Genomic DNA, 21959 nt, shown 5'->3' on the forward strand with positions numbered 1-21959 from the left:
AATAGACTAGGCAAGATTTCCAGGTTAATCCATTTAAAACGCACTCCATTAAGCGCTCAAAAGTAGCTGGGGCATTGCATAGCCCAAACGGCATGACATTAAACTGCCACAGACCATTTCCTGTGGAGAAAGCCGTCTTCTCCCGATCTTCTGGATGGATTTCTACCTGCCAGTAGCCACTCTTCAAATCCAAAGTCGAAAACCATTGTGCTCCTTCCATTGCATCTAGAGTATCGCTGATTCTTGGCAGTGGGTAGCTGTCTTTCTTCGTCACATCATTCAGCCTGCGGTAGTCGACACAAAATCGAGTGCTTCCATCCTTCTTTTTGACGAGAACTACCGGTGATGCCCAAGGGCTTTTGGAATTTTCGATTAGCCCGTCTTTCTTCATTGTTGTTATCATTTCTTCAACTTCACCTTGTTTGGCCAACGGGAGACGTCTTGCTGGTTGACGAATCGGCCTAGCATCTCCTGTATCGATTCGATGCTGCACCAGTTGTGTCCGGCCGTACTGCCCGCTGGGTGAAGAGAAAATATCAGCATATTCGTGAAGAAGACTTCCCGCAACATTAAGCTGATGTTGACTCAAGTTGTCTGATTTGAGAATTTGTTTCTTTAGTTTCTCCGAGTTCATAGTCATCTGTGTATCCACCTCGTTGATCTTAGTTATTGCGGCCACAGATTCACATTGCCCAACAACTTCTCCTTTCTTAAGCTTGATTGGGTACGGTTTGATGTTAAGTATGCGTACAGGTACCATGTTGTTCTTTGGTGCCACAAGAGTCTTCCCGATGATGATGTTTTGGGAACTTTGTTTAACTTCTGGCTCAACCATGAGGTATCGATGGCTTCCAATATTCCCCTTTAGTTTCGTCCACACAAAAACTTCTGAAGAAGGAGGCAGGCACATGTCTTCTTTGATGACAGTTCTAATTGTTGTTGAATTTACGTTGCCATAGACCATTGGGATCTCCACATTTCTGTATTTCAGGACTTGATTACCTATATCCAAAATGATTTCATGGTCCTTCATGAAGTCGATTCCAATGATGCACTCGTCACATATATCTGCCACCAAAAACACATGCGAAAACTCTAGTTCTGCCATACGGATCGTAAGACGAACTTCACCGTACACCCTTGCTGCTTCTCCTGTGGCTGTCTTCAGACGGTAGCTGTTGGTGTTATGTAGCCATGTCATCTTCACCAAGTCTCTTCGTACAATAGAGGCGGTGGCACCGGTGTCAATTGTAGCCACGTGTTGTTTGTTGTTTATGGTCGCCTCCACTGTCAGACTTTTGTTGTCTCGTTTACTCTGTGAGACTTGAATTGTGGTTCTGGGGCCATCGATACCAGAAACCAGCTTCTGCCCCTCGAAGTTGGTCCTTACTCGTTTCCCGAATGGGAAACAAGATGAGCATGAGTGTTAGTTGTATCGCTTACCTGTTGTTGGGCAATATTCCTGTTTCCACAGTGTTCGCAAGCAGTTCTTCTTGGTGGCAATCTGCACTGCCGCTGGAGATGTCCTGTCTTGTTACAGTTCCAGCATCGAGCAGCTCCGTCTCGCTGGTTTCTTTGGAACGCGAGTTTTTGACAAGAGCATTCCTCCACTGCAACTTCTCTTACCCGATGAACGCCTTGAGAAGCCTGTTCTGCTGCTTCCATAGTCAGTGCAAACGCTAATGCTTCAGGAAGGGAACGTTTTCCAGCTGTTCGAATTGCTCGCTGAAGATTTATATCAGATACAGCACGTACAAAGGCTTCTGTCGCAAACTGATTGATAATGTCGTCTCCTGCTGTCGGATATGCCAGATGAGCCAACCTTTCAATATCTGCTTGAAGTTGTTGCAGAGTTTCTCCTCTTTTCTGGACTCTTGTATTGAGTTGGACGCGGAAGACTTCCTGCATATGGCCATCTCCAAAGCGTTTTTCAATGACCTGGACAAGAGCGTTAAAGTTACCATTCTTTTCTGGTGGTAACGTTTGTAACAACTCAGCAGCAGGACCTCTAAGAGCAAGAGTCAGCGCTATACATTTGTCTTCGTCATCCCAGCCATTTGTTGTTGCAGCTGCCTCAAACTGTTTCTTGTAGATCGACCAAGAACTTTGTCCATCAAATGTTGGTGGATGCATTTCCTTCTTCTTTGGGTACTCACCAGAACTTTCTCGAATCTTAATTTTCCGAACCTTGTCAAGTTCCTCAGTAATACTTTGCATTTTAACTTCCATTTTTTCAAACTTGTCATCCACTTTCTCGAACTTTCCTTCTACTTTCTCGAGTTTTTCTTCAACTTTCTCGAACTTTTCTTGAGATTGCTTTTCAACGCATTTGATGGAAGCATCAATAGCAACGAACTTGTTCTCGATCGCGTCAAGCTTACCTTGGATGATGTTTTTCTGTTCATCTAATTTTTCGAGAAGATTCTGTTGTTCACTCTTTTGCTCGGTACGTTGTTTTTCCATTTGTTCGAGAACACTCTGTTGTTCACTCCTTTGCTCGGTACGTTGTTTTTCCATTTGTTCTCTCTGTTCCTTGCGTTGTGTCTCAATTTGTTCTTTCTGTTCTTCAAATTTTGCAAGGAGAACAGCCATCATGGATGACATATCGGAACTAGTACTTACTCGTTCTTCTATCATTTCAACCTCGAATTGAAATGTATCCAAATCTTCGTTTTTCTGGGTTAAATAATCCTGTAGACGAATAATGAGATCATTTTTCGATCCAGCAGTAGGAAGACTTCGCTTAGTCAATTCCGCCTTCAACTCAGTCAAACTTAACTGATTTAGTGTTTTACCCATTTTAACTTTTCAAAACGCGAGCACTTTTACTTATTTCAAAATGTTTTACACTTTGTTTATTGTTAAAACACACGCGCACTTTTTATTTTATTCGCGAAATTATCTGATTCGCACAAATAAATAAGTTTTATTCCACTTTTCTGACACCAATGTAATGTTTTATTCCGGGTTCACAATAAAACTTATTTAATTTCCACTTATATTTCCGTTCAAATAAGAACACACTTTATTTCAACTCAATTTACTTTTATTATTCGCTCAAACAAACACACTTTTAAATCACTTTATTTACTACTAACAATTCGCAACACTTTATTTCACTTTGTACTGTACTCTTTCACTTTCAAGATTAAACTGTCTCCGTTCGGTGTCTACGCTGCCTTTTATACCGGAATCTCGAGACTCGAGAACGTCCTCGAAGGCTCTCGTCCCTGTCTCTCGAAACTTCCTTTCCAGGAAGGGCACTTCATACTTCCAGTCTAGTGGGATATTTTGAGATGTGTTCAGTGTGGGATATTTTGAGATGTGTTCAGTGAGATATTTTTAGATGTGTTCAGTGGGATATTTTTAGATGTGTTCAATGAGATATTTTTCTTAATTACTAAAGGTCCGTTCACATTTCTACCTTTGCAGGAGTAGGTAGTGTGTTCAGACTTTTATCTTAAAAGTAGTTCAGTAATTCATCGTTACAATACAAATACCCGTACCGTTACCTGTACCCCTACCGCGTACCCTCCGGTGTGACCAAGCCAGAGATACCCAAAGGAGATGGGAAACTTTCGTACGTTTTACCCCCCAAAACCCATTTGTTTATTTCGTGTTGTTGTAATCTCTTTTGTATTCGTGAATAAATGTGAAAAACACACATAGTGTAGCCACGGTGTTTTTACGCACACCTAAGCAAAAATCTACGATTTTTCACGTATACTTAGCCAAAAATGTATATTTTTTCACGCATACTTATCCAAAAATGTCTAAAGCAGCTTGTAGGCAAACCCGTATGACGTCAGAAGTTTCTCATCTCTTTTGGGTATCTCTGGACCAAGCCTTTAAATTATAAAAAAATGGAAAAAAAGAAGAAGCAACAGTGGAGGAATAACCCTGTTAAAAAACATCATGGATTTCATTCATGCTTCAATATTTACTATTGATCAGAAAAGGGGCGTTCACGATCTATTGTAAAAAAAATAAAATTTTACATTTTTACTAGGAGTTGATTGTTATTAGACTTCTAGCTATTTTCCGAGTCAATTTTTGTTGTGCGGCTAAGTTTTTTAAAACGGGTAGTTGTAAGAAAAAAAAAATCCAAACAGGAATTTCAACGTTCAGGTGAGGATTTTTTTTCACACAAGTACCCGTACCGCTACCGCATACATTTTTTGTGTGGTCAAACCTTAAGGCTTGGCCACACCGGAGGGTACGCGGTAGAGGTACAGGTAACGGTACGGGTATTTGTATGGAAAAAATTCCAAACTGACACATCAACGTTCGGGTGTGGAATTTTTTTAATACAAATATCGTTGCCGCTACCCGTACCGCTACCGCGTACCCTCCGGTGTGGCCAAGCCTTTACAATACACAGACACATCAACGTTCAGGTGTGGAATTTTTTTAGTACAAATATCGTTACCGCTATACCGCATACCTCCCGGTGTGGCCAAGCCTTTAAAGGCTTGGCCACACCGGAGGGTACGCGGTAGCGGTACGGGTAGCGGCAACGATATTTGTATTAAAAAAATTCCACACCCGAACGTTGATGTGTCAGTTTGGAATTTTTTCCATACAAATACCCGTACCGTTACCTGTACCCCTACCGCGTACCCTCCGATGTGACCAAGCCAGAGATACCCAAAGGAGATGGGAAACTTTCGTACGTTTTACCCCCCAAAACCCATTTGTTTATTTCGTGTTGTTGTAATCTCTTTTGTATTCGTGAATAAATGTGAAAAACACACATAGTGTAGCCATGGTGTTTTTACGCACACCTAAGCAAAAATCTACGATTTTTCACGTATACTTAGCCAAAAATGTATATTTTTTCACGCATACTTATCCAAAAATGTCTAAAGCAGCTTGTAGGCAAACCCGTATGACGTCAGAAGTTTCTCATCTCTTTTGGGTATCTCTGGACCAAGCCTTTAAATTATAAAAAAATGGAAAAAAAGAAGAAGCAACAGTGGAGGAATAACCCTGTTAAAAAACATCATGGATTTCATTCATGCTTCAATATTTACTATTGATCAGAAAAGGGGCGTTCACGATCTATTGTAAAAAAAATAAAATTTTACATTTTTACTAGGAGTTGATTGTTATTAGACTTCTAGCTATTTTCCGAGTCAATTTTTGTTGTGCGGCTAAGTTTTTTAAAACGGGTAGTTGTAAGAAAAAAAAAATCCAAACAGGAATTTCAACGTTCAGGTGAGGATTTTTTTTCACACAAGTACCCGTACCGCTACCGCATACATTTTTTGTGTGGTCAAACCTTACAATACACAGACACATCAACGTTCAGGTGTGGAATTTTTTTAGTACAAATATCGTTACCGCTATACCGCATACCTCCCGGTGTGGCCAAGCCTTTAAAGGCTTGGCCACACCGGAGGGTACGCGGTAGCGGTACGGGTAGCGGCAACGATATTTGTATTAAAAAAATTCCACACCCGAACGTTGATGTGTCAGTTTGGAATTTTTTCCATACAAATACCCGTACCGTTACCTGTACCCCTACCGCGTACCCTCCGGTGTGACCAAGCCAGAGATACCCAAAGGAGATGGGAAACTTTCGTACGTTTTACCCCCCAAAACCCATTTGTTTATTTCGTGTTGTTGTAATCTCTTTTGTATTCGTGAATAAATGTGAAAAACACACATAGTGTAGCCACGGTGTTTTTACGCACACCTAAGCAAAAATCTACGATTTTTCACGTATACTTAGCCAAAAATGTATATTTTTTCACGCATACTTATCCAAAAATGTCTAAAGCAGCTTGTAGGCAAACCCGTATGACGTCAGAAGTTTCTCATCTCTTTTGGGTATCTCTGGACCAAGCCTTTAAATTATAAAAAAATGGAAAAAAAGAAGAAGCAACAGTGGAGGAATAACCCTGTTAAAAAACATCATGGATTTCATTCATGCTTCAATATTTACTATTGATCAGAAAAGGGGCGTTCACGATCTATTGTAAAAAAAATAAAATTTTACATTTTTACTAGGAGTTGATTGTTATTAGACTTCTAGCTATTTTCCGAGTCAATTTTTGTTGTGCGGCTAAGTTTTTTAAAACGGGTAGTTGTAAGAAAAAAAAAATCCAAACAGGAATTTCAACGTTCAGGTGAGGATTTTTTTTCACACAAGTACCCGTACCGCTACCGCATACATTTTTTGAGGCTTGGCCACACCGGAGGGTACGCGGTAGCGGTAAGGGTAGCGGCAACGATATTTGTATTAAAAAAATTCCACACCCGAACGTTGATGTGTCAGTTTGGAATTTTTTCCATACAAATACCCGTACCGTTACCTGTACCTCTACCGCGTACCCTCCGGTGTGGCCAAGCCTTTGTGTGGTCAAACCTTACAATACACAGACACATCAACGTTCAGGTGTGGAATTTTTTTAGTACAAATATCGTTACCGCTATACCGCATACCTCCCGGTGTGGCCAAGCCTTTAAAGGCTTGGCCACACCGGAGGGTACGCGGTAGCGGTACGGGTAGCGGCAACGATATTTGTATTAAAAAAATTCCACACCCGAACGTTGATGTGTCAGTTTGGAATTTTTTCCATACAAATACCCGTACCGTTACCTGTACCCCTACCGCGTACCCTCCGGTGTGACCAAGCCAGAGATACCCAAAGGAGATGGGAAACTTTCGTACGTTTTACCCCCCAAAACCCATTTGTTTATTTCGTGTTGTTGTAATCTCTTTTGTATTCGTGAATAAATGTGAAAAACACACATAGTGTAGCCACGGTGTTTTTACGCACACCTAAGCAAAAATCTACGATTTTTCACGTATACTTAGCCAAAAATGTATATTTTTTCACGCATACTTATCCAAAAATGTCTAAAGCAGCTTGTAGGCAAACCCGTATGACGTCAGAAGTTTCTCATCTCTTTTGGGTATCTCTGGACCAAGCCTTTAAATTATAAAAAAATGGAAAAAAAGAAGAAGCAACAGTGGAGGAATAACCCTGTTAAAAAACATCATGGATTTCATTCATGCTTCAATATTTACTATTGATCAGAAAAGGGGCGTTCACGATCTATTGTAAAAAAAATAAAATTTTACATTTTTACTAGGAGTTGATTGTTATTAGACTTCTAGCTATTTTCCGAGTCAATTTTTGTTGTGCGGCTAAGTTTTTTAAAACGGGTAGTTGTAAGAAAAAAAAAATCCAAACAGGAATTTCAACGTTCAGGTGAGGATTTTTTTTCACACAAGTACCCGTACCGCTACCGCATACATTTTTTGAGGCTTGGCCACACCGGAGGGTACGCGGTAGCGGTAAGGGTAGCGGCAACGATATTTGTATTAAAAAAATTCCACACCCGAACGTTGATGTGTCAGTTTGGAATTTTTTCCATACAAATACCCGTACCGTTACCTGTACCTCTACCGCGTACCCTCCGGTGTGGCCAAGCCTTTGTGTGGTCAAACCTTACAATACACAGACACATCAACGTTCAGGTGTGGAATTTTTTTAGTACAAATATCGTTACCGCTATACCGCATACCTCCCGGTGTGGCCAAGCCTTTAAAGGCTTGGCCACACCGGAGGGTACGCGGTAGAGGTACAGGTAACGGTACGGGTATTTGTATGGAAAAAATTCCAAACTGAAACATCAACGTTCGGGTGTGGAATTTTTTTAATACAAATATCGTTGCCGCTGGAGGGTATGCGGTAGCGGTACGGGTAGCGGTGAGGGTACTTGTATGAAAAAAATTCCAAACTGACACATCAACGTTCAGGTGTGGAATTTTTTTAGTACAAATATCGTTACCGCTATACCGCATACCCTCCGGTGTGGCCAAGCCTTTAAGGCTTGGCCACACCGGAGGGTACGCGGTAGCGGTACGGGTAGCGGCAACGATATTTGTATTAAAAAAATTCCACACCCGAACGTTGATGTGTCAGTTTGGAATTTTTTCCATACAAATACCCGTACCGTTACCTGTACCTCTACCGCGTACCCTCCGGTGTGGCCAAGCCTTTAAAGGCTTGGCCACACCGAAGGGTACATGCGGTAGCGGTACGGGTATTTGTATGAAAAAAATTCCAAACTGACACATCAACGTTCAGATGTGGAATTTTTTTCATACAATTACCTGTACCGCTACCGCATGTACCCTTCGGTGTGGCCAAGCCTTAAAGGCTTGGCCACACCGGAAGGTATGCGGTATAGCGGTAACGATATTTGTACTAAAAAAATTCCACACCTGAACGTTGATGTGTCAGTTTGGAATTTTTTTCATACAAGTACCCTCACCGCTACCCGTACCGCTACCGCATACCCTCCAGTGTGGCCAAGCCTTAAGCCTGGCATACAGTTCGAGATAATTTTTAGCTCTCATACAAATCAATAGGGGTATTCACGATCCGATGCAACTGGTCTAGTATCATTGCAAAAGTGCAAAAGTGTAAAATCTTACAACACTACAACAACAAAATATATGGATTGAAATTTTACAATGGTCTTGCACTTTTGCTATACCCTAACCCTATTGCAAAATAAAAATGCAATGGAGTAAAATTATTTTTGACAGCTCACCGTCACCGTCGCGTCGCCCATGATAAACAGTTTGTCTTTTTTATTCTGTTTATAATGGTTGTCGCTACTCATGTCCCGAAATTTAGTTTCTTTTGATGTAAAATAATTAGTGAAAATTATTTAACCCGAACAAAACAAAGAATTAAATTATAAAAAATGGAAAAAAGAAGAAGCAACAGTGGAGGAAAAAAAACATCATTCATGCTTCAATATTTACTATAGATAAGAAGAGGGGCGTTCACGATCTATTGTAAAAAAATAAAATTTTACATTTTTACTAGGCCTATTGCACCAGATCGTGAATACCCCTATTGAAAAATTTTAGCAAAGCTAAAATGGATCCCATACAAATTACAGATAACTTGTATGGGAATTTTATCTCAGCTAAAATTTAGCTCGATCTGAGTACCAGGCCTTATTTTTATAATCCTTTTGTGGCGTTGGCGTATGAAAATTTACTTTTTGAAAAAGAAATGTCAAAGGGATTACCAAGTAGCGCCATCTAGTGCTTTTAATTGTAAAACTGTTTTGTTATGGTTATGGAGAAGTATAACTTAAATCGCGTGTACGCATTTGTACACACACTTTTTTTTAATTTGGTTTTTTCACAAAACATTTGCTCTACCCGACTAACAAATTTACTTCTATAAAGCTTTATAGGTGGTAATGCAACTCCTGTAAAGCTTTATAGAAGGGATATTGTTTGTTGGGTAGCGAGAAGCAATATTTTTTCTTTTGTATTTTGCAAAAAGTGGCCACTGTAGTTAAGACTTTAGAGCATTTTTGTTTTGGTTTTAATCTGCCATTGGGAGCAGTAAAACAAGCGCAAAATATAATCCTTAAATGAGTGTGTAGTGTGGCATACAAAACTAACATTTCAGCTTCGGTTAAGGTACTACAAAAGCTACATTTCAGCTTCTTTTAAACTTTAGTAAAGTTGTTGGGCATGGAAAAAGGAGAACGTTATACAAATTTGACCCTCTATAAGGATCTTAAACGAAGCTTTACCGAATCTCTACCGAAGCTTTGAGATTTGACAGATAGCTTCGGAAGAGCCTGTATATCTCTTTAATACATGTCTTATCGAAATAAAAAACTACAAAAACAAAAAAAAATTCTTTTTTAACTGGTTTTAAATCATGAATTTTAAGCTTTTGATCTGATATTATATATAACATTCCATTAGTTTTTAGTATATCTATTAATAATAATTTTAAAAGTATATAATTTTTTTACCACATCCAGGAATCGAACTTCGTATCTGCTTGGTGGTAGTCCACCACTCTACCCACTCGGCTATCCTAGTATATTCATTAATGAAATCAAAAACTTAATCAGTTCAAATAGCAAAAAAAATGTCCGAGCTAAATTATTCAATGTCAAAACCAAAAAGTGTCCGAGCTAGATTATTTAATATCAAAACCAAAAATCAAATACAAAACTTGATAATTTCTGTAAAGCTTCTATATATTCATTAAACAGACTAATAAGAAAAACAAGTTTTTTTCGTTTAAGTTTCTTTAATAGTATTTAAGCAACTTATTAGAAGTTGTTAAACAAGTCCGAACTTCTATAAGCAGTTAAATTCTGAAGCAAGCTCAATACAAGCTGTATACAAAGTAGAACCTACGAGATTTCAATTTATAGAAGCTGTTGTGCTAGTTTCCAAAAATGAACGCTGCCAATCAAATAATCAACCGAACTCTTTCATAACCTATGTACTTGAACACACTCAAAATAAAATCAAAAACTTTGAACTGTTTCATTTTGTGTTTTCATTTGTCACCGTAGCAGCGCAGCTACATCGACAGAAGATCAAAAACAGCCGTTCGGATAAGCGACACTTTAATGAAAAAAAAAAGAAGAAAAAAAAGAAAAATACATTTGTACATACTCTTGCAGAAAAAAATTTAATTTTCTTTGTACTGTGATTTGGTGTTTCTACGTTGCGTTTAACTGTTTTTGTTCTTTTTTTGTTAAAAATTAATTTATTTACAATTTTTTTACGAATGAAAAAACCACAAACAAGTCAAGTAACAACAGCCACAAACTAAAAAAATCATCAAAAATGCACAAGTGAAGAAAAAAAAAGAAAGAAAAAAACATTTTTTTTTCAATCAGCATTTTTAAAAGTATCACTCACTGCAGGCAGAAAGGTAATATTATTACATCTATAATAAAATATAATCATTAATTATTAAGTAGTCGCTCGTTAACTATTAAATTCGCTTTCGAGAACAATCAGCAATTGAAAAATTGAGATTTTTGGGAAGAGCTCTAAGTGGTGAGCTGCATCGGGGTGAATATTGTATTCGCTGCGATGATGAATAGAAATTTCAATTATTGAAATCACTAAAAAAAAAGAACTGCATCCATTCCCTAACTCATTCGTAGCACGTCCCTTCTTCATCTCTCTTTCCTCCTACGTTGTTATCGCCTCTCGCAATCGGTGTGTAATCAGCTGATGACAAAATCGATGCAGTTTTCTCATAAAAAAAAAAAACAAAGACATTTAAAAAAATACAAAACTGCACAAAAAAGCCGTGCAACTTTGGGATAGATACAAAACATTTTTCCAAATAGGGAAAACTTTTTCATATAGGCACCGTTCTCTTCGTTGTCGTTGTCAATGGGGTAGGGCTATATTCCACAAACTATACCCATTATCTCCTCTTTTTTATACATATTACAAAAAAAAAAAAAAACAAAATCACCAAAAGCCCCAAACAAATTATTAGCCTGTTTGCTTCATTTTGCTTTTTTTTTTCTTTTAATTTCTGAGCTGAAAAAATGGTGGTTTGTTTTTTAATACCTAATAAAATTGTATTATGTTATGAGTGTGAGTATTGGGGCATTCCCGTCACTAGATAGAGCAGTAGAAGAAAAAATTAAAATACCTACTCTGACTCTCAGACGTCACGTAGGATAATTTAATCATTTTACTTTTGCTCCCTATGGTCTCGACAAAATTACTTTTTAATTTTTATTCTTGGGCTTAGTAGCTTTGCCGTGTCAATAATAATTGTGAATCAGTGTTTACGATTCACAGGTATGTAATATTTTCTGCTCGGTTTAAATATATACATTGCATTTTGTTTTCTAATTTTCTCAAAAGATACTAATTTTCATATTTTCATATGAGCCAGGTTTTATATGCTTATCTGTTTTATTACAGTAATTTTATAAATGAATGCTGTTTTGCATTGAATGCGTTCATTAAAATTTTGCACTTAAGTTAAATTTAAAACTAGTTGACATTAGCCCTGTTCCATTGGAGGTGGTAGTCTACTAATAGTAAATGTTTTGGTTAATCTAGTACCTACTATCATCTACTCATGCTCATCTTCCCGAGCAGATACGATTTGTATTGAATTCGTTGAAAGTGCGTTCCATTGAAAATCGCTAGTAAACTACTAGTAGTACTTTGCCACCTCCCAAAGGAACAGGGCTATTATTTCTTAATAAATATTTATTTGCAAATTTCTATAACCACTTGTAATCTGAATTATAAAAAAATTAACCAAAACGTTATAATACCTACCATTTAAAATCAATACTTGCCACATCCATACATTATTTTTTGATTTCCAAAGAGCGGAAATTATTCCGATTTCCTACGAATCGGAGAGTTTTCACCTGTCGGAATTTTCCGCTCCAACGGAACAGTGATGCTGAAGGACTTGCTAAAAGTGGAAGCCTATTACGTATTTTAATAGATAAGAGAAAAAATTGGTATAGTTACCTATTGTAATATGAACATATGTAAGGTTATAACGAGAAGCTATACAATAAAAAATATTAGATGGAAAACAACTTACCGAGAAGTCAATTGTTGTTTATACAACAAATCAGTCAGAAAATGTAGTAAAACAGGCAATTTTAAAATTCATGTGACTTTTACTCCAAAGCGTTTCGCCCATGTACAACAGTGGGGTCATCAGTTCAATGCTGTCGTACCCTTTCCCTTACTAAGACGCAAAATTTTGGTCGATGCGATGGTTACCGACACTTAAAATAAAAAATAATTTGTATTCGTTATTGTGGTAAAACCAATGCCAATACTTATTTGCACTAATGCTCTTTCTTAAATGTATTTTATGAGTTAAAGCATCGTTCTTTCCTATTTCTTATTTTCTTTACAAATTTGATTAATTTTTTATAATATGTATTTGTTTCTCTTATCGTTTATTAGATTAAAAAACAAAAACGAAGAAAATATTTCAAAGCATATTATAATATAGTTATTAAGGTTTAAAAATTCAACATAAAAAATGGAAAATGAACACGAAGAGCACCATGATCTTCCATTTCGTGAAATCTTTGAAGCTGCATTTTCTGCCTCAAGTCTCTCAAACAGCTATGACAATGAACCACGGCCTAGTGACGAAAGTAAGTTCTTCATCATAAAACTATACCTTTAAAATGTTACTAATGAGTTTTTTTTTCCAACAGACTATGATTTGTTTGCATACAATCAATATTCACCAAGGCAGCCAATGAGATTACAATACGTCAGTATTAAGAACAAATACATACATCTAAATGGAACGTATTATTAATACTTAATCCATTTTTTCAGAATACAATGCATCCAGAACCATATATGCCACAAATGTATCCAGTACATCATAATGAACTTATGTCTCCACACTTACAGCGACGTATGCCGCCAAGAAGAGGCGCTCAAGAACGTTACCAAGTGGATTTAATGAGTCGAGACCCCTGGTTATCGTGCAGAAAATGTCAACCAGAATCATGTAACTGCCCTCGCGATCCGGCAAGGTAAAATTGATTTGATTAAAATAAAAACAAAATTGTCTATATTATTGTATTATAGGGATACAGCTTACCAAATAACTTCGAGAAGTCATCAGCCGGAGCTGCAAACTTTCAACGGCAATATCAATAATATCAATACCAACAATAATGACAGTACTGCACTAAATGACACACCTCGAAATCATATGCTGGACGATGTACCAAACCACTTGGACTATCCGAACCCACCACTGCCCCAGCAGCATTCATGCTGGTCAACATATTCTGCTTATGACTATGATGGCTTAGGTGGAATGGTTAATACATATTCGCATCGGCGGCCAGTTCTTTCACATTTCAATCATATTTATCCTCATCAACACTCTCAAACAAATGCGCCGCCACAACCACAAACACAACCGACGCCATCGCTACCACCCCATCTTTTACACAATCCCCAACCTGAACAGGCAGGAGTAGCCGCCACCGCCGCCCCACTGCCACCTCATGTAGAGAATGGTAATCTAGTTAAGACTGAAATTAATCCCGATGGAATGTATATTAGTAGCAGCAGTAGCATTAGCGGATGCAGCAGTAATGGCAGCAGCAATGCATCACCTCCTCTACTACCGCCGCCAGCTAACTCAAATAATAATCCTGGTGATTTAGGTTTGAGAAAAAATGAACGCAGTAGCACAGCAACTACTGCTATAATGTATGCGGCCACAAAACCAAATCCATTGCTTGCAGCCACTACTGTTCCATCGTTAGATGTTATAGACGGTCCGAGTAGCTCAACTTCTTCAATATTGTCAATGAAACATGTTTCCGCCTCCGGCTGTGAAAATAGTGGAAATACTTGTAGTTCTAGTAGTTTTAATAGCAACAAAACTCTCAACAAAACTTTGCAAGATTTGCATACAGATAAGCAAGAGGAGCAGGATGTAAATATGAGAAATATTCTCAATGAGACAGCTGCTGCTGCTGCCACTACAACTACAATAGCAGCTGCTGTCGTTACAGATCAATCTACAGCATCCTCTGCATCATCGTCAAGTTTTTACGATGAACTCTCATCATTACCAGGACCAAGTGGTTTACAAAGAAAAAGTCAGCAGTATGATGTTAATCTCACAGCTGGAAAATCTAATGCTTATAACAGCAATTGTCATCGATTGAATGCCAACTCAAAGTATAATCCAATGTCCGATTCGGATGATGATGATGATGACGATGATGTTGTTGTGGTAAACTTACGAAAACAATATAAACCTGAGAACTTGCCATATAATATTATCGGATATCGTGGTGGTATTGGTAAAATCCCAAAAATTAATACAGAAGCTCTTGATGGTGGCGTGGGAGAGGTATCAGATCATGGACCAAGCAACGGTGAAGAATGTTTATCATCTTCACGGTCAAATGATGTCCTAACTGCTCCAGATTTACAATTGGATTGGTTATCTGATTCAACAGGCGATGATGATGATGTGGTATTTGTTCATTCTACACGCGAACCCATTGTTTCGATTGATTTAACAAATGATGATGAAATGGTTGATGAATTTAAACCATCAATAATTGTGAGTAAAAGTTTTATAGAATTCATGGTGTTCGCTAAACAAGAAAGACAGGGAATGTCAGGAAAAGTCAGGGAATTTGGAAAGCGGTAAGGGATTTTTTCAGTATCATTTTTAAAAAATCGGTGAGAAAAACATTTAAGCTTTAGAAAACAAAATGTCCTTTATTATCAATCTAGACATTGCATCTTACTTTTAGGATAAATTCCTTGAAGCTGTAAATCAATCTGAAGAACATGTTATTTGCTTTGAGGTATGTGGTCTTCATGTTTTGCATGGAACCATGAAGACTGTGCTCGCGATATTTTCTTGTTGGTATCAAAAGTTCGTTCACATCCAAAACAAGGTGTATTCAATTTTCTTTAAAATATTGAGGGGCCCGATGGTTGGAGAACAAAAAGTGTTTGGAGATGCCTCAAAGCATTTTTTAGAGACGAGTTCTTCGACTACAATCTTTTGTATTTGTATACTATTACATCGGAATTTGAATTTTCTGTAAAGACGGTTCACGCAATATAATTCTTCATGACAACGTCATAAGAAAATTAGATGTATACTATACCGCACTCTTTACAGGCTCAGGGGGAACGTAAAGATAAGCTAACTAGTTTTCATCGATTTATAAGACGTTATCACGTCAAAAATAAAAGGTACATAGGAGAAAATCGAGCAATTTTAAAGTTTAAACTCGAATGCAGCAAATTAATTATAACTGTAGACTCCAAAATAAAAGAAACAAGTCAGTTGAGATATGATCTCGTAGCGGCTGAGGTATGATCTCGAGTTTAAAACCCCCAAAATATTTTAATGAGCTATTATCTTTACACAAAGAGAATTCAAAACCTGCTTCCATTCTTTGATTCTAATCGTAAAGACTAGAGGCAAGGGCAAATAAACAACGTAAATGCGTGTACAGATGCAACAAGGATTTTGAAAAATACTAACTCCAATGAAATACACATAGATTTATATACATATAATGGAATTATATAAATAACTTCATGATTTGATATTTCAAAAGATTTTTTTTTTAATTTTTTGGCCAGGGAAGATTTGAAATTGGTCAGAAAAAGTCAGGGAATTTTATTTTGAAAAATTAGTGGACACCATAAAATAAATAATTTTTTTTTTTATACAAAATCGAAATTATAAATTGCAATTATTTTATTTTTCTAGACACCCCAAAGAGACACATCGACATCGGGACTCTTATCACATATACATCAAAACTTACCACCGACACCTACACCAACTGAAGTCACATCATCAACACCTATTGCCGCAGCCACAGCTGCGGCCGCTGCAGCTTCAGCAGCTGAAGCTTGTTCTTACTATGATTATCGTTATCCACGTCGTTTCAATGAAGTTTCCTCAACGTCAGCAGCTGCAAGCTCAACAAGTGGGACAGCATTTAATGGTCGTTCTTACGATGGATATCGCTACAATGTTAATCGCATTCGGCCAAATGTTTTCGGAAATATTGTCGGTCCGCCTAGGCTTGCTCCTTATCAGCCACGAACTCCAAGACTGCGTACTGTTTCACCACCCGATTTTCCAATGCCTATCAATGCATATCGAGGTATTTGTCAACGTGATCGTTTTCACGAAGATGTTCCTCCTTATGCGTATCCAGACCCAGTTGCTCCTGACATGTATCCAAGGGTTCAGTTTTGTGGATATTCCGAACCTCAATGCCTTCGAGGTCCAGCTTCATCGACAACAACAGCACCGCATCCAAATGCTGCTGTTCCAGCACATGAAAATAGTAATATACCACCAGAAGCACCAACAACAGCACCCTCAGCTCCTCAACCACCACCTGAATCAACTTCTGAAACAAGTTCTGAACAACAACAACAACAACAACAACCACCACCGCCGCGACGTGCAAACATTTGCTCACCGCCAGCTGCACATTCAACAGAGAGTTCCAATTATCCGCCATATTTTGTGCGTGATGTTAGTCAAATGCGAGTACAACGTCGTTATCCAACATTTAGTGCAGGAACAACACATCATCGACATCATCAAGTAGGAGCTCCACCACCCTATCTTGTACATCAAAATCTTTGGTGTCGCCAACAAACCATGCAGGAAATACATCGCCGACATTTGACTCCAACTCCGATAGATTTATCATCGAATCGGAGTTTGCCTAATTATCGATCTCGACAGATTCAAAATATATGTCCATGTGTTCATAGTAGAACAGGTCCGGTCTCTAGTTTGGATCCGGTAATTTCAAAAAAAGATTTCATTTTTGTTGTATTTAGTTATTTATTGAGTTGATTCTTGCAGGCATATCAAATGGTCAGTTTGTCAAGTTCATTTGAACCCCCACCGACAACACAACCCAGACAAAGACATGTACCTGCTGTACATCATCATATGATTCATCATTATACTTTGCCTACACCTGTACGTTTGGAAATCGGCTTGAGAGCACCATTGACAAGTCTAAGATCTATTGAAGATATTGGATCTAGAATTGTATTTGGTCCAACTATGAGACCCAATCGCGGTGCTTCATTGGTAAAATATATATTTTATTTTATAATGATATTTGTCACATTATGTGCATAGTAGAAGAATAATTTCAATTAATAAATTAATTTTTTTATAACAGGAAATAATCGAGCGCAACACCCTACCGCACAAATACAAACGTATTCGCCGTGAAAGTGAATCCGATGAGGATGCAGAAAAATGCGCCATTTGTTTATCATTATTTGAAATTGATAATGAAGTCAGGTAAGTTATGTTTAAATTTACTAATCTATTTAAAGTGGAAAAACAAAATTGTTAGACAAAAAAGGATTACAAAATTCCACCAATATGCAAAACTAGACGGAATAACAGACAAATAGACATAGATTTTTGATCATAATACAAGTTCCACAAGTAACATAATCTTAAAGCTCCTTAATTGAGCTATTCCTGATTGCCTCTTTATTAAAAAACTGTTACCTTTTTAAAAGTTACAGTTTGTTAGCAAATATGTATAGATTGGATCAATTGTGTTGCTATTTATCAATCCTTGCAATCCCACCGGCTAAAAAAAAAAGTAGTGCATTAGTTAGTATGACAAAAAAAAAATGCTTTCCCTTCTAGTTTTCAAAGATGTAAGATTTGACTTATTGAATCTAAGAGTTCAAAACGTAAGTGGATGTCCACCAACAACTTTTAGAAAGGCTATAACTGAATTTCTAAAGACTAAACTTGAATCTGGAAGCTTCTTATGTCACAAATATTAATTAAAACGGTCATCTAGCAAGCAATTTTGACAAAAGGTCAAAACTAACAAAAACGAAGAGTGCAGAGTACAAAATAAGGTAAAATAATGAAGAAGTTAGCTGAAGTCAAAATTATTCACATGTGGTGAAAGTGTTGTGACGGCCTCAACGAAAATAGTTGACATATTTAAAAAAAGAAAAGTGATTAGTACAGACGAAATACCTTCTAAGTTTTGGGACAAACAGAAAACATCGGGTCTAGATGGCTTTTATTTAATTATGATAAGACCATAGAAAGATTAAATCATTATTAGTTTAGTTTGACTGAGACCCTATACAAAGAGTGGATTTTGATTGTTTGATTCTTTCTAAACAAAAACTTCTTTCAAAATGTTTTACTCTCTTATAAGAACAAAAATACTATAAATTAAATAATTTTTTAAAGTCGTTTCTGAGTCTCATATTCCACTGGCTCATAAAAACCAAGCTCCAAAAATTGATCCGTTAGCGACGTTTAAGAAGAAAAATCTCTCAATATATTCGTAGAGCGTTTTTTCTGGAAAAATGTATTGTAATGTATAGCCCTATTCTACTATTCGATTCACGTGAAAGTCTAAAATAAGAAGCGTTTCAAAGGTGGTTTAAATTAAATTAAGACTATTTTTCTTTCTTTAAAATTTCTAAAACAGACGGGAACAACACTTTGCTATCAAAAGTTAGAAGTTTTTGAAAGCCAATTTGACATGATTACGAAAGGAAATCTTTCGATTCACGTGAATCGAATAGCAGAATAGGGCTGGTAACCGGCCCTATCACGAATTCCATTCGAAAATTTATCGAAAATTTGCTACGATTCTTGTAAAAACAATTATGGAACCCGTTCGTAATGAAAAATTTCGTACATATCGTCACACATACGGGTATTTACCTTTAAAATGTCACGGTTATATTTGTTTAATTGATAATGAAATATCAATTTTTCGTCAAAAAAATTTTTTTAAATTAACACAATCAATAATTTTCACAAAACTAGGTTCACATAAAAGACGATAAAAGCTAGACTAACGGACAGAATTTTTTTTTTTGTTTTTGCTTTTTGACATCTTCCTCCTTAATATGATACCAAAAATGTTACCGAATAACACCGAATGATATCACGAATGGTCCATTAAAAAAGCAGAAATATAAAAACAAACTGCCTTTCTACTTATGTACATTTAAAATAAGTTAATTTTTTAATTTTAATTATTCCGTGGGTATTTAAGAGTAGCAAAAAAAAAATCACTTCTTAACTCCAAATTTGGCAAAAAAGTTAAATGAGCTGGTTTTGTAGGTGATTACCCCTATGTGCGTCACTACGATCGGATTTTGAGAATGTTTTTTCGAGCATCGTAGACAATTTACGATACGAATGGAATTCGTGATAAGGCCGAATATAAAAATGCTTTTTTTTCTACATAAACATTCCCCTAACAAATACAAAGAGCATGCAAAAAAAATAAATTCGATTGAACTTCCCGTTCGTTTGTTATAAGCGTAGAAACGAATGTTAGTATTACACGTTCAACGCGTTGACTCTGACGTAAAAATGACGTCAAAATCTTTCCCAAGTGTGTCTTGTCAGGTGATCGTAAAGAAATATTGCCTTCAACGCGTTTATTTGTGCGATCACAATGCGCTGACTCACATTTTTTTGGTTTTGTCGCTTTGATATAGAAGATAATGTTTTTGGTGATGTCAAAGAGTCAACGTTGAGTCGTTGACTGTGTTCCTAGCTTATCTTAAAAATAAAACGGATAGGTAAATTTGTCCAGCAAAGAAAAAAAAACTTTTTAAAGAAAAATATTTTTGATTCGGCAAAACAATTCCTTCTTTAGAACAATAAAAATCCACGATTATTCATTTTTATAATAAAAACGCAGGTTCCTCACATTGTAATATTTTTTTATTTGAATTATTTTTCATTTCAGACGACTTCCTTGCATGCATCTATTCCACACCGAATGTGTTGATCAATGGCTGGTCACTAATAAACACTGTCCTATTTGCCGTGTCGATATTGAAACCCATCTTACCAAAGATACAACCAGCTCGTTATGACCCGCCCCTAGGGTTATATCAACCTAAACAAAATCGTTAATCCATACAAAAAAAATACAAATTATTATATTATTAATATTAAATCCACTTATACATAAATACATAATTAAATTATAGGTAAAAAAAGAAAAACAGAGGAAGAGTCAAGCTTGAAGCTTGAAAAACCAACTAAATTATAGAATTTTTTTGTCGGTTTTTTTAAATAATGAACTTTTTTTAAACGTTTTTTTTTTTTTTTGTTAAATTATCAATTAACATAACATAATCAAATCATGTGGCGATCAAAATAATAATAGGTTTAGTCCATTCTAAATTTTTTCAACAAATTATTCTATAGGTTGTCTGAAACCTTATTTAACATTTGAATGCAAATATACAAAATCTTGTTCTGCTCGAAATTAGTGTAAAATTTATGTAATTCGGGAGTTTGATCTCAAAATACCCAAATTATGTTTAATAAAGGGATTTAAACCATTATTATTATATACGCCCCATACATTCATACATTATATTATATAGGCCACTTGGTTTATTTTTTTTTGTTTTTCTTTTACTTTAAGCAAGTTATTCATTTCGTTTGAAAATTTCTTTACATTAATCATAATTATTATTAATATTATTTAACTCATATAAAAACCCATGCAAATACTGCATGCTATACCATTTTTTTTCATTGTTTTGTTTAAATGCGAAATTTATGCATTCATTTATTTATGTTAGATACATGTATATTATTATTATTATTTTCTTTTTAAAAATATTTTTTGTTAATGCGATATAATTATTTGTTTTCTTTTTTTTGTTTTGTTTTGAGTTTGTCATATGGAATCAAATTATTGGTGGTATGTTTAAAATACAATTCTTTAGTTAAAGACTAGTTTTGTTATGGAAAAGTCTTTTCAATTAGAATTGAGTATGAGTTGACATAAATTTCCTTTTTCATACCACGTACTTAGAAAAATTCATTGTTTTTCTTTGTTTTGTTTTTTGTTTATTTTTTTTTAAAATAGCAAAAACGATTTAGGAATACATAATATTTATAATAAGACAAATAAATTAAAAGCAAAAACATCAAGCTCATACATTGAAAACATTGTGTAAGTTTTTTTTTGTTAATAAAAAAAAATTCTACATTAAAAGTGCCATAATAAACAAAAAAAAAATAACCATTTACTTCTCAACTATGTATTTAAAAATAGAGTTTTTTTTAATTTTGTTTGTTTTTTTTTATTTTACAATAATTTGGATTTATCAATTTAGTACAGATTAATGACATTCTATGTTCAATAAATATATACACATATTTTTTAAACAAATGATATCTATTGTAAGTTATGTAAATTATCGCTTTATGTTTTTTTTTTTTTCTTTCTTTGTGAGCATCAGTTGTCACTGTAATAAATACATGCATACATATATATTATGTATGTACTAAATGTAAACATATTTAATAAGAAATATTCAAAAAATTTGCCTACAAATCAGCGAATATAATATAAATAAATTACATACAGTGTCTGATAAACTGCAATCCATTTGTTTGTTTATCATGCAAAAAAACAATTAATAAATAAATAATAATTTTAATTGTACAGCTTGGACTGTTTTTATGTATATATTTGTTATCTTTTTTATATTTCTCTTAATTTTAATCTTTTTTGGAACAAACATGGACAAACTAAAGCATTTATAAAATTTAGGTGAAGCCATTAAATCG

The 21959-nt window shown here is 35.7% G+C and overlaps 1 protein-coding gene across 1 annotated transcript; it reads left to right on the plus strand.

Annotated features, from left to right (window-relative positions):
- Window positions 1–10362: 10362 nt before the first annotated feature.
- On the plus strand, window positions 10363–20625 carry LOC129913651 (uncharacterized). Its single transcript, XM_055992427.1, has 9 exons — window positions 10363–10727; window positions 12764–12960; window positions 13024–13082; window positions 13151–13353; window positions 13409–14912; window positions 16086–17144; window positions 17208–17441; window positions 17536–17660; window positions 20113–20625. The coding sequence occupies exons 2-9, from the start codon at window positions 12843–12845 to the stop codon at window positions 20240–20242; spliced, it is 3432 nt and encodes a 1143-aa protein (XP_055848402.1). The 5' UTR covers window positions 10363–10727; window positions 12764–12842; the 3' UTR covers window positions 20243–20625.
- Window positions 20626–21959: the final 1334 nt, after the last annotated feature.

This window comes from Episyrphus balteatus, chromosome 3 (genome assembly GCF_945859705.1).
Source record: "Episyrphus balteatus chromosome 3, idEpiBalt1.1, whole genome shotgun sequence".
Classification (NCBI taxonomy): Eukaryota; Metazoa; Arthropoda; class Insecta; order Diptera; family Syrphidae; genus Episyrphus; species Episyrphus balteatus.